This window comes from Hypanus sabinus, chromosome 5, assembly GCF_030144855.1.
Source record: "Hypanus sabinus isolate sHypSab1 chromosome 5, sHypSab1.hap1, whole genome shotgun sequence".
Taxonomy (NCBI): domain Eukaryota; kingdom Metazoa; phylum Chordata; class Chondrichthyes; order Myliobatiformes; family Dasyatidae; genus Hypanus; species Hypanus sabinus.
This window is the reverse complement of record NC_082710.1, coordinates 163,850,159-163,864,016: the sequence shown is the minus strand read 5'-3', so window position 1 is coordinate 163,864,016 and position 13,858 is coordinate 163,850,159. Positions and strand designations below refer to the sequence as shown.

Sequence of the window (13,858 nt, the reverse complement as noted above, 5' to 3'; positions counted from 1 at the left end):
GTAGAGATCGTAAAGAGCACCAAATTTCTTGGTGTTCACCTGACGGAGAATCTCACCTGGTCCCTCAACATCAGCTCCATAGCAAAGAAAGCCCAGCAGCGTCTCTAGTTTCTGCGAAGGCTGAGGGAAGTCCATCTCCCACCCCCCCCCCCATCCTCATCACATTCTACAGGGGTTGCACTGAGAGCATCCTGAGCAGCTGCATCACTGCCTGGTTCGGAAATTGCTCCATCTCGGATCGCAAGACCCTGCAGCGGATAGTGAGGTCAGCTGAGAAGATCATCAGGGTCTCTCTTCCCACCATTATGTATATTTACCCTACATGCTGCATCTGCAAAGGAAACAGCATTATGAAGGACCCCACGCACCCCCTCATAGAAACTTTTCTTCCTCCTGCCGTCTGGGAAAAGGCACTGAAGCATTCAGGCTCTCACGACCACACTATGTAACAGTTTCTTCCCCCAAGCTATCAGACTCCTCAATACCCAGAGCCTGGACTGACACCTTACAGCCCTATTGTCCTGTTTATTATTTATTGTAATGCCTGCACTGTTTTTGTGCACTTTATGCAGTACTGGGTAGGTCTGTAGACTAGTGTAGTTTTTTTCCTGTGTTGTTTTTTACGTAGTTCAGTCTAGTTTTTGTACTTTTTCATGTAGCACCATGGTCCTGAAAAACTTTGTCTCGTTTTTACTTTGTACTGTACCAGCAGTTATAGTCAAAATGACAATAAAAGTGACTTGAGTTGATCAAGTTGGATAAGTCACCAGGACCGGACAAGATACCCCAGACTACTATGGGAGGTGAGGGAGGAGATTGCTGAGCCTCTGGCAATGATCTTTGCATCATCAGTGAGAGGTTCCGGAGAATTGGAGGGTTGCAGATGTTGTTCCCTTATTCAAGAAAGGGAGTAGAGATAGCCCGGGAAATTATAGACCAGTGAGCCTTACTTCAGTGGTTGGTAAGTTGATGGAGAAGATCCTGAGAGGCAGGATTTATGAACATTTGGAGAGGCATAATATGATTAGGAATAGTCAGCATGGCTTTGTCAAAAGCAGGTCGTGTCTTATGAGCCTGATTGATGTGACTAAACACATTGATGAGGGAAGAGCAGTAGATGTAGTGTATATGGATTTCAGCAAGGCATTTGATAAGGTACTGTGGTGAACTATGTGCCTGTCGGGACACGCCCCTGCTGACTGCTCCTGTGGCTCCTCCCACAGGCCCCTGTATAAAGGAGACCTGCGGCCTGAAGATCGGCCTCAGTCTCCAGGACCTTGTATGATAGACACTCACTCCTGGTTCCTTCTTCCAGTCAATAAAAGCTGATATCTCGCCTACGTCTCAGTGTGAGTTATTGATGGTGCATCAGGTACCCCATGCAAGTCTTATTGAGAAAGCAAGGAGGCACGGGATCCAAAGGGATGTTGCTTTGTCGATCCAGAACTGGCTTGCCCACAGAGGGTAAAACGAGGTTGTAAATGGGGCATATTGTGCATGGAGGTCGGTGACCATGTGGTGTGCCTGAGGGATCTGTTCTGCGACCTTTACTCTTCATGATTGTTATCAATGACCTGACTGAGGAAGTGGAGGAATGGGTTAGTAAATATGCTGACGACACAAAGGTTGGGGGTGTTGTGGATAGTGTGGAGAACTGTCAGAGGTGTTTCATTTTGGTAGAATATAGTTGTACAATGTTCTGGGTAGGTTACTCAAAATGGCCTCTTTGGTTTGTTACAAGTAGGAATGTTTCTTTGTCGGATAAGTGTTTCTCTCGCCGTTGTTTCACTTTAGAATGGCTGATATGATAATTGTATTCATTTGTTAATCAATGGGGAATGCTATTGTGTCTTGTGATGCTGGGAACTTGGGGGAGGGGTTTTCGCGGGTTTTTTGTGGCGGGAGGAAGACGTCGAGGAAGGGGGACGTGCGCTGCACTGCTCGGAAGACCCCCGGGCGTGGTCCTCGGTGCGAAGACGTGGAGGTCGGAGGCAAGCGACGAGGGGTCGAATGGTTCGTTGATTGAGCTCCAACGAGTGCACTAAACAGACTGAACCTTGATAAGTTGGCGCCTTTTGTTTTTCTCCTTGTATATATATATATATATATATATATTGTATTGTCTACTACTCTTTTAATTTTAGTAAACTCTTTAAAGTGTATGTCATAACGGTATTTGTTGTGGGTTTGATACTGTTGGCGGGCGCGAGGCATAAAACTCGATTCTCACAGCACCTGCGTGTACGGGAGGTGGGTTGGTGAGTGGCTGGATCTCCTTTTCCCCTAGACATATACCAGCCTGTTGGGTAAGGGTGGGGTGCTCGTCCGGGATTGGATTGTCAGGGGCTGTGGAGTCGCGCAGGCAGCAGAGCGGAGATGGACAGAGATAAGTTTGTTTGTTGGTGCCAGTTTGAAGGTGTACCGGTACAGTACGCATGCGTAGTGAGCGGAGTGGATGTTCGAGTTTCGGGGGACGCGATAGTGCGGGGTTTAAGTTCGGTGAAGGGTATTGGGCAGGTAAAATTGGTAGCTAGACGGTGTGGTAAAGAGGTAGATTCTAGCTGGGTGTTGGTTCGTACGAGTGCTGAAGTCAGGACGGTGGAACTGCCGGCGACGGTCAGTGTACCGGGGGAGGAGGGGCTGTGGGGGCACCACTCCTACAAGGATGAGGCTGAGGAGACATCGGGGGAAGAGCTAGAGCTAAAGGTGGACCCCAGAGAGGTGCCCGGCACTAGTAAAGGGAGGTGGGAGGAGGGAGTCGTGGGGGCTCCACTTCTACAAGGATGAGGCTGAGGAGTTAGAGCTAGAGTTGGACCCCAGAGAGGTGCCCGGCACTAGTAAAGGGAGGTGGGAGGAGGGAGTCGTGACTAAGCCCCGCTCCCCAGGTAGGGTGGAAGCCTCGGAGCTGGCAGCCGCACTTAATTCCCTGGTGGGGGTGGCCGAGAGGCCACGGCTGAAGCTGGGGGTGTTCTCCGGAGCCAAGCCTACTCCGGATGGGGAGGTGGACTATGAGACCTGGATCGAGCATACGTCTTTGATGTTAGAGGAGTGGCCAGGCTCGGAGGAGGAGAAGAGGCAGCGATTGCTGGGAAGTTTGAGGGGTTTAGCAGCCAAAACCATCCGGGAGTTAAAAGCTGAGAAGCCTGGGGCCTCAGTGGAGGACTGCCTAGAAGTTTTGGAGGGAGCGTTTGGGTTGTCAGGGGAACCCTGGCTGCTTTTAGCAGAGTTTCAACGCCTGGAACAATGGAGAGGGGAAAAGTTCTCGGAGTACATATTTAGGATGGAGGGGATGCTCTCGGGGCTGCGGCGCCGAGGGGTAGTGAAGGCGACTGACGTGGCTAGCGTGAGGATGAGTCAGCTATTCAGTGGCTCTCTGGAGGAGGACAAGGTGGCGTGGACTATCCGGCAGGCTTATAGGAAAGGTCCCCCTCCATCCTTCGGGCAACTGATTAGAGAGGTGCGAGAGGAAGAGAGAGCGTTGGGGCGGAAAAGGGGCGCGGGCCTACGGGAGCGATCCTCAGCGATACAGGAAGTGGTGGCTGGGTGGAGGAATGACAATCCCCTGGGGAGTAGGGAACCCCCTTTGGGGGGAAGGGACAGGGGAGGTACCTACTCTCAGGGGCGATCAGTGCAGTGGATTGGGAGCAGGAGCCGTCCCGGGAGAGGAGGGGTGGCAGGCAGCGTGTGCTTTAACTGTGGGAAAGAGGGGCATTTCAGGCGGGACTGTGGAAGGCCGAGGGTGTGCTATAGCTGTGGAGAGGAGGGACACTTTAGGTGGGATTGTGAGAGACAAGGAGTCCCCCGAAGGACAAGCCCCCCCCCCCTATGACTAAAAAGGGAGAGGTGTCGGGAAACTTAGGAGAGGCTCAGTGAGGGAATGGACTGGAGCCTCTGGAGGAACACGTTCCCAGAGATCAGCCGGAAGACCACCGGGTGCCCACGCCTCTATTCCGGATGGGCTGGTAGGACCCCGTGCCAGTGTGGGTCTACGGATAGAGGGAATTTACGCAAAAGCCGTTCTTGATACGGGATCGCAGGTGACCTTATTGTACCGGTCTTTCTACAATCAATGTCTAAAGCATTTGCCCGTAACCCCATTTGACGCCCTGCAGATTTGGGGTGTGAGCGAGGGTGACTACCCGTACGATGGGTACCTATCGGTGAGATTGGAGTTCTCGGAGGGCGATGTGGGAGTGTCGGAAGCTATTGAGACGTTGGTGTTGGTGTGCCCTGACCCGGTGGAAACCAGTGGTGCTGCCCTCCTGGTGGGGACTAACTCCCCAGCTGTGCGACGGCTCCTGGGAGCTTGTAAGGAGAAAGGGGGGGAAGACTTTCTGGAGACCCTCTCGGTGCATCCAGTGTTTCGAGCAGTGTTCGCAGAAGGGGTTGCCTCCCAAGGGCTGGACCCGGAGTGTAAACGAGGGACGGTGTGGTGTACGCAGGCGAGGCCCAAGGTGATCCGACCAGGGGAGGTAGCACTAGTGATGGGGACCCCCAGATTCCCAGGAGTGCCGTCGGGAGAAGCCCTATTAGGTGACGCACCAGACGATCTTGAAGGGGAGACACGATTTCCGGCGGGGGTGCTGGTGAGGCCCGAAGTGCAGAGACCAGGGGTGGTACATGCAAGGCGTATAGCTATAGGTGTCAGGAACACCGCGGCAAGAGAAATCATCTTTAAGAGGGGAATGCCGCTGGCACATCTGTTCCCGGTGACGGTAATGTCTAGCGGACCAGTGCGGACCCCTAACGGGGAGGGATCGGAGCATCGAAGGGAGCTGACCGCTGAAGCCTTTAACTTCGGGGATTCCCCAGTGTCGCCGGAGTGGAAACACCGGCTAGTGGAGAAGATGCTGAAGATGGAAACTGTTTTTTCTCGGGGCGAGTTTGATGTTGGCTGCGCCAAAAGCACTCGCCACACCATCCGGGTGACGGAGGACACCCCATTCCGAGAGAGATCCCGGCGGCTGGCTCTGGCAGATGTTGAGGACGTGCGACAGCACTTGTGCAAGTTGAAGGAGGCCGGAATCATAGCTGAGTCTCGAAGTCCTTATGCGTCCCCAATAGTGGTGGCACGGAAGAAGAATGGGCGAGTGCGCATGTGTGTTGACTACAGGACGTTGAATCGGCGAACTGTCCCTGATCAATATACTGTCCCAAGAGTCGAGGATGCGTTGGCCTGCCTGAGCGGTGCGAAGTGGTTCAGTGTGCTGGATTTAAGAAGTGGGTATTACCAGATCCTGATGAGTGCGGCCGATAAAGAGAAGACCGCTTTTATCTGCCCGCTGGGGTTCTTTCAGTTCGAATGAATGCCCCAAGGCATATCCGGAGCCCCAGCCACCTTCCAGAGGCTCATGGAGAGAACTGTGGAGGATATGAATCTGTTGGAGGTGCTGGTGTACCTGGACGATTTGATAGTGTTTGGATCGACTATGGAGGAACATGAGGAGAGGCTGTTGAAGGTGTTGGGCCGGCTTAATGAAGAAGGGTTGAAGCTTTCCCTGGACAAATGCCAGTTCTGCAAGTCGTCGGTTAACTACATTGGCCATATCATTTCGCGAGAGGGAGTGGCTACTGATCCAACCAAGATAGAGGCCGTGACCACCTGGCCGAGACCCCAGAAAGTGGGCGCTCTGCACTCATTTTTGGGGTTCTGTGGGTATTACCGGCGATTTGTGAAAGGATACGCCAAAGTGTGTCACCCGTTGACTCAGCGGTTGTGTGACTATCCCCCGGTGGGGAAGAAGAGGATGGGGAACCAGAGGCAGGATGCTGGAGGATACTGGAACCCGGCGGAACCTTTTGGCTCAAGATGGGATGATCAATGTGAAGAGGCGTTTCGATTTTTGAAAAGGGCACTGACCCAGGCCCTGGTGTTGGCTTTTGCCGATCCCCAGAAGCCATATGTGCTGCACACGGATGCCAGCCGAGAGGGTCTCGGGGCTGTTCTGTACCAGGAGCATGGCAAAGCATTGAGACCAGTAGCCTTTGTCAGCCGAAGCTTGTCGCCATCGGAGAGAAACTATCCCACTCACAAGTTGGAGTTCCTGGTGCTGAAGTGGGCGGTGGTGGACAAGCTGGGCGATTACCTGTACGGAGCCAAGTTTGAGGTGAGAACGGATAACAATCCTCTCACTTATATTTTGACTTCGGCGAAGCTGGATGCCACAGGACATCGGTGGCTGGCGGCATTGTCGGTATATGATTTCAGCCTGAGGTACCGCCCCGGAAGCAAGAATGTCGATGCGGATGCGTTGTCTCGTCGGGAGCCGGGGGAGGAGGAGAGGGACAAGGAGTGGGAGAGTGTCCCTGCCCCTGGAGTGAAGGCGATGTGTCAGTTTGTTATCACCGTGAAGGCCGAGGGAAGAGGGAGGCTGGAACGAGCCGTGGACCATTTGGGGGTGTTTGACGACGCCATACCCCTAGTTTACTGTGACCTGACCGCACTGGGGACTAAACAGTTGCCGGAACTGAGTCCGGGGGAGGTGGCAACTGCTCAGCAAAATGACCCGGGCATTGGCACAGTGTGGAGAGCGGTCGAGAAGGGGGATGGGGCGTTGGCTGAGAAGGCGAAACACCCATGCGTGCCTCTGTTGTTGAAGGAGTGGTCTCGGTTGAAGTTAAAGAACAAAATGTTGTACCGGGTAACGACGCCTCCGGACCAACCCCGCTGTTGGCAACTGGTCCTGCCGGAGGAGTATCGCCAGGCTGTACTCCAGGCCTTACATGATGATTCTGGACATTTGGGGGTGGAAAAGACATATGGATTACTCAAAGACCGGTTCTACTGGCCCCGGATGAGGGGGGACGTCGAAGAATACTATAGGGGATGCCGTCGTTGCATCCAGAGGAAGACCCTGGCAGCGTTGGCGGCTCCACTGTCGCGCTTGCAGAGTGCGGGACCTCTGGACCTGGTATGTATGGATTTCCTGTCGATTGAGCCTGACACCAACAACACCGCGAATGTATTAGTCATCACCGATCATTACACTCGCTATGCTCAGGCATTTCCCACCAAGGATCAGAAAGCGACGACAGTGGCGAAGGTGTTATGGGAGAAGTACTTTGTGCATTACGGCCTTCCCAGGCGAATCCATAGTAATCAGGGGCGGGACTTTGAGAGCCGCCTTATCCAGGAATTACTGACTATGCTTGGGGTTGAGAAATCCAGGACTACCCCTTACCACCCACAGGGAGATCCTCAGCCAGAGAGATTCAACAGGACCCTGTTGGATATACTCGGGACGCTGGAGATTGGGCAGAAAAGCAGGTGGAGTCGTCATATTGGACAATTGGTTCACTGTTACAATTGTACTCGCAATGATGCTACAGGGTATTCGCCCTATTATCTGATGTTCGGGCGGGAAGCGAGGTTGCCCATTGACGTGTGTTTTGGAGGTGGAGTGGGTGAATTTCCCGGGAAGTGCCATCTAAAGTACGTGTCCGTCATGAGGGAGTTACAGCGGGCGTACGAGTTGGCCGAGGCGGCGGCTACCAAACAAAATCAGAGGAATAAGATGCGGTATGATCGAAAGGTGAAGTTTGTACAATTATTACCGGGCGACCGGGTCCTTTTACGGAATTTGGGACTCCCTGGTAAGTACAAGTTGGCAGATCGATGGGCGGCCAGCCCCTATGTAATAGAGAGCCAGATGCCGAACCTGCCAGTTTACCGGGGGAAACCCGAGGAAGGAAAAGGGCCTATCAAGGTACTCCATAGGAATCACCTGCTGCCACTGGGTCAAGCGGTGCAGGTGGATAAGGAGCCCGAGTGGGAGGTTACGCCCAGTACAAGGACTCTGCGAGGGCGCGGAGAACAGGAAGAGCCCGCTGCTGAAGAGCGGGGACGGGTCCCTCACCCGGGAATGGCTACCGATTCAGAGGAGGACGACTCAGATGAGTGGGCCCTGTTCCCATTCGCTGGTGCTCCAGTACCAGGAGAGGAGGCTCCTGGCCCTTCCCATACTGAATTGGGTGACAGGAGGGTAGGTCTTGAGGGTCAGATGGAGAGGAAGCCTACATTGGTGGGAGAGAGGGTGGAACCCGAGCGTGAGCCGCAGAGATCTCAGGTGAGGGAGGACCCCTGTGAGGAAGGGGGTGCGGGTCTGTCAGGTAGACCTGGGGTGTCCGAGACAGTGGGTTCACAGGTGACGAGGGAGCCCAGTGGGGCAGAAGGGGTATGGAGATCTCAGAGGATTAGGCGCTCCCCGGAGCGGTTGACATATGTGGTACCGGGAGAACCGAGTGTGATTTCTACTGCTCTGGGTAGTTATGTCACTGCTTTCTGCACCTGGGTTGGGTTTTGTGTGTTGCAAGAAGCTTTGGGGACCTCTAGTAATGCCATGAGGGCATGACATTTGCTGGTGGGGAGAGAATGTACAATGTTCTGGGTAGGTTACTCAAAATGGCCTCTTTGGTTTGTTACAAGTAGGAATGTTTCTTTGTCGGATAAGTGTTTCTCTCGCCGTTGTTTCACTTTAGAATGGCTGATATGGTAATTGTATTCACTTGTTAATCAATGGGGAATGTTATTGTGTCTTGTGATGCTGGGAACTTGGGGGAGGGGTTTTCGCGGTTTTTTTGTGGCGGGAGGAAGACGTCGAGGAAGGGGGACGTGCGCTGCACTGCTCGGAAGACCCCCGGGCGTGGTCCTCGGTGCGAAGACGTGGAGGTCCGAGGCAAGCGACGAGGGGTCGAATGGTTCGTTGATTGAGCTCCAACGAGTGCACTAAACAGACTGAACTTTGATAAGTTGGCGCCTTTTGTTTTTCTCCTTGTATATATATATATATTGTATTGCCTACTACTCTTTTAATTTTAGTAAACTCTTTAAAGTGTATGTCATAACGGTATTTGTTGTGGGTTTGATACTGTTGGCGGGCGCGATGCATAAAACTCGATTCTCACAGCACCTGCGTGTACGGGAGGTGGGTTGGTGAGTGGCTGGATCTCCTTTTCCCCTAGACATATACCAGCCTGTTGGGTAAGGGTTACATAGTATTAACGTTAAGACTCTTGGCAGTGTGGCGGATCAGAGGGATTGTGGTTTCCGCATCCATAGGACACTCAAAGCTGCTGTGCAGGTTGACTCTGTGGTTAAGAAGGCATACAGTGCATTGGCCTTCATCAATCATGGGCTTGAGTTTAGGAGCCAAGAGGTAACGTTATGGCTATATAGGACTGGTCAGACCCCAGTTGGAGTACTGTGCTCAGTTCTGGTTGCCTCACTACAGGAAGGACGTGGAAACCATAGCAGAGTGCAGAGGAGATTTACAAGGATGATGCCTGGATTGGGGAGCATGCCTTATGAGAATAGGTTGAGTGAACTAGGCCTTTTCGCCTTGGAGTGACAGAGGATGAGAGGTGACCTGCTAGAGGTGTATAAGATGGTGAGAGGCATTGATAGTCAGGGGCTTTTTCCCAGGGCTGAAATGGCTAGCACGAGAAGACATAGTTTTAAGGTGCTTGGAAGTAGGTACAGAGGAGATGTCAGGGGTGAGTTTTTTACACAGAGACTGGTGAGTGCGTGGAATGGGCTGATGGTGACGGTGGTGTTGGCATTCCCTGTACAACACTCCCCTCTAGTGGATCCGCAGGGTAACTGCATCATGTGTTTCTGGCCACCCCAGTAACAATTGGCAGCTCTGAACTGGGACACCTGCAGCTATTAATTACTGACCTTCATCCCTCAGGGCTCCCAAACACCCTGACAACAACCATTTACTCTGCCGCTGCTGATTTTCTTTCCCCCTCCCTCCATTCCTTCCTGTGACTCTGTTGATTCTCTGTTTTAGTTTTGCCATTTGAGTGAATGTGGTGTAGGTTTCCCAGATCTATATCCGGATCCCGGGGGTTCTGGTCTCAATCCCCGTCCCCACAGAGCCTCCGTAACACTGGCCGTGTGGAGCTGGGTCATTTGTCAGCCAGGAACAGTTCGAGGGACTAAATCACCTGCTCCTGGAATTAAAAACTGAATCTGCTGGGAATCCTCAGCAAGTAGCAGGTGAAGCACGGACAAGAAATAGGTTGCAGGGAAATAGGGGGGTGGTTGGGAATGGGGTTGATGAGATTTGCTCTGAGAACTGACAAAGTGTCAGTGACGTCCCTCTGTATTATGAGGAAATATGAAACCAGCATCACTCATCAGCTTGTCGGTTTCTGTCACACTGCTTTTTGTTCAGCCTTGCTCAGTATAAACCACGTTCCACATCCCCTCCCACACTGACTGCACGAGATCATTGGCAGAGATCTGCTCTTGAACAGAGTGTGATGAAAGTTGTGTGAAATTGGAGAAGGTCACTGCTGTCCCTCTTCACAGGAAATTAGCTGAGTTTTTCAGTTCATGTGGGCATCAGCCTTCTGTTCAAGAGGCAGCATTCTCTCCTCTTATCACCTTGATTTGGTTACAGACACAGTAATTCAACTGTTTTTAATCGCAGGCCTCAGACCAGAGGATGTAGGAGTTGCCATTACATCGATGGTGGGACTGGTGTTTTCTGCAGCATATGCTATTATATTCACGTGCTGGTCATGGAAAGGATCTCCAGGTACCTGTTATTGTCTAATTTGCATTTCAGCAGAAATACCAAGTGACTCCTCCCACACCCCCACCTCTCCCATCCCCACAGCGTCTCTGGATTCCTGTGGTACCCAGAATGCAATTGTCCTACATGATTGACAGGTTGAGATATGAAGTGGTGACAGAACGTCTGGAGTTGTTCTGGAGTCAACTCTGACCCGACTGCAGAGGGGCTTTGGGAGGAGTGACCGTGGGGAGGGAGGGTCAATTCATTAATGATTGACACATCATGCTGTCAAATCATAATATAACACCAAGTTAGCTTCGAGGTGAGGATCAAATCAAATGAAATCAGGTTTAATTTTCATTCAAACCATACAGCTGAATGAGACAGTGTTCCTCTTGGGCCAAGGTGCAAAAACATGTCCGCGCATTCAAAATAAAAAAAAGTAAATAAAAGTACATAATCAGGTTGGAAAACTCATTTTGGTAAACCCACCCCCTCACCTAGCCCGGACCCCACACTGTAACACAAGCCCAAGGACGGAGGCATAGACATCACTACAACTGAGGCGACACTGCTGCCTCGCTGCCTGGGAAGCAGCCCTGCGGCAATCAATGTCCAACAGGGTCTTGCGATCACAAAAGAAATGTCCAAGACAGTCACTCGTGGTTTCACTACAGGCTGCCATCACGCCAACTCGAAAGCACAACTCCAAGTAGCCGGCAGCTGCATGGTCTGCACTCCGATCAGCCTCGACCTTCATTTACCGTTAAATGCCCAATCTTTCATGCTGACCTGCCTGTCCCCATATTGTCACGTTTTCACCTTGGATTAGAGCATCTCCTGTCACCACCGACACCTTTGAGCATTGAGGTGCCGTAATGTTCCAATATTCACCATGGGGACAGGGTTCCCAGTCAAACAGTGTAACTCCATTGCTGAAGCTGGGACTGGTTATTATCACCACTGGCAAGACCATGTCAATTGCAGCACTGGATCACTGGGATAATACAACTGAGCTTATTTACAGTGGGGTCTTGTCTCATTGGCTCAGTGTTTACACAGGGAGACTGAAGTCTCCCTGCCATTTCCATCTTCACAGCCTGAGGATAATGGATACCCAGGTTTTACAATATATTTCCAGAACTAACTGCAGGTCTTTAGTCTCTCCGGGGATCTCCACACGCTGACAGTGGAGTGAACTCTCTGACCCTCCCTCACTGCATTGCTCTGACACCTGGTCCTTTTCCAACCTGGTGGGATTGTCTCATGTTTAGGACATTCATTATCACAGCCAACCTGACCAAGCCCAGTCCATGTCTGTTATCTGGAACACTTGTCCACTGAAACGTATGTAGAACTGTTTGTGTTGATCGGTTTTGAAACAGTTTGAAACAGTTCTAATGTTGTTGTTCATTTCTCCCTGTGGACTCTAGACGACAAGCAGTGGTGGTGGTGCCTGAATATTTGTAACATTGTGGCTCTTGTCTTCATCCTCATTGCCCTCATTTGCTGGATTGTGACTAAAGGTATGTGCACAAATATTCTTAAATTACATTAAAATGTTCGCTGTATTACTCAATGCAGGAATGGAATGAGTATCTCAGTCAGTACGTTGTGAACTGCTTTATATGGAACACCAGCACCTGCCATCCTCAGCCCCACAGTCTACAGCTGGGGACTGGGAGACCTGCTGGAGCTTTGACCCAATATAGATTGATTACAGACAGTGTGTCAGGGAGTTAGCCACCAAGTTCAAAACAAGAATTTGAGCTTTGTCATATCTGGATTATCCCCCAATGTGCAGGGAAGCTGAAGGCCAGGAGAATTGGAGAAAAGGGGGAGCTTTTCATAGATACTGGCGCCAATGCTGGGATGGCAAGAACTGTGCCAACTGGATAGAGTCCACCTGAGGTAGGACCTGTGTTGTAATGAAAGGCAGAGTGGTAAACGGGGAGCTGGCAAAGGCTATAATCAGTAAGAAGGGAGAAGGATCTACAAGAAACTAAGTATTCTAAATATAAACAGAGCAGAAGTGAAAGGATTACTGGAGTTTAGAAATGATTAACAATAAAATGAGAGGAAATCCTGTTCCAAATGAATCAAAAATTCTCTTCAACAATGCAGTGCCTTGGGAAATTCTGTACTGGGGGTAACCAGGCACGGTAGTAAAGGGAAGGGGACAGGGAACTTAACTTTGCAGAGTATAGCAAGGGTAGAGAAGGTGAAGATGCAGAGTGGTGCTGTTTCTCAGGAACAGTATGAAGGGAAGATGAAACAGTGATGTCAGTGTTGGTGTTGAGTCCAATTCCTCCCTCCTCACCAGACCCTCCCCTCAACAGTAGTTGGGATTGGAGCAGGAAGGGTCGTCTCCATCTCCTGCAGTGGTGGATATTGGGAGAAGTCTGGGCCCAGTTGGTGCTTTCTGTGCTTCTGTCCACTGATCACTGTGGACGGTGTGAAGGATTGGGGGGAGAGAGGTCTGATGGCAGGGGGTGTGTTTCCGTACATCGTCACATTGTGTCAGGTTGGATGTGGCCAAACAAAGTTATTGAAGATCTGAGTTTTATGTTAATTGGTTCTGCAATTAATCACATGGTCTTATTGGTGATAAATTGAGAGCCTGAAGTGTGTTCTTACATTTAAAGTGGGAATTCCAGACCAAACTTGAATTGTAGAAGGATGCTTGACAAATAGGAGAAAATCTGCAGATGCGGGAAATCCAAATCAATGCAGACAAAATGCTGGAGGAGCTTCAAATTGCCGACAGACACAACAGGTCAACAACAGATGCCATTTCACTGGCATTGCACTCAGCCCTGGAACATCTGGACAGTGAAGATGCAAACATCAGGATGCTCTTCATTGACCACAACTCAGCATTCATCACTATCATCCTCTCGAAGATAATCACTAAGTTCCAAGACCTAAGCCTGAATACTTCTTGTACAACTGGATCCTGAATTTCCTCACTTGTAGACTCTAGTCAGTTCGGATTGGGAGCAACATCTCCTCTGCAATCACATCTGTACAGGTGTGCCACAAGGCTGTGTGCTTCGCCCACTGCTCCACTCGCTTTATTGAAATGAATTTATTTCTTACATCCTTCACATACATGAGGAGTAAAAATCTTTACTTTACGTCTCCAACTAAATGTCCAATGTGCATTCACAGTAAGCTTAATATAATTGATAATAAATAGAACAGTCAATGTAATATAGAGTACACTCAATTCAGCGAGAGTTCATCAGTCTGATGGCCTGGTGGAAGAAGCTGTCCCGGAGACTCTTGCTCCTGGCATTTATGCTGCGGTACCGCTTCCCGGATGGTAGCAGCTG

The 13,858-nt window shown here is 50.9% G+C and overlaps 1 protein-coding gene across 1 annotated transcript in view; it reads left to right on the top strand.

Moving 5' to 3' along the window:
- The window catches only part of LOC132394811 (uncharacterized), a 53,731-nt gene that overhangs the window by 27,887 nt on the left and 11,986 nt on the right, over nt 1-13,858 (top strand). Inside the window, exons 7-8 of the mRNA XM_059971218.1 lie at nt 10,437-10,544; nt 11,957-12,049. Coding sequence (XP_059827201.1) covers nt 10,437-10,544; nt 11,957-12,049 — 201 coding nt within the window. The remainder of the gene's footprint in view (nt 1-10,436; nt 10,545-11,956; nt 12,050-13,858) is intronic.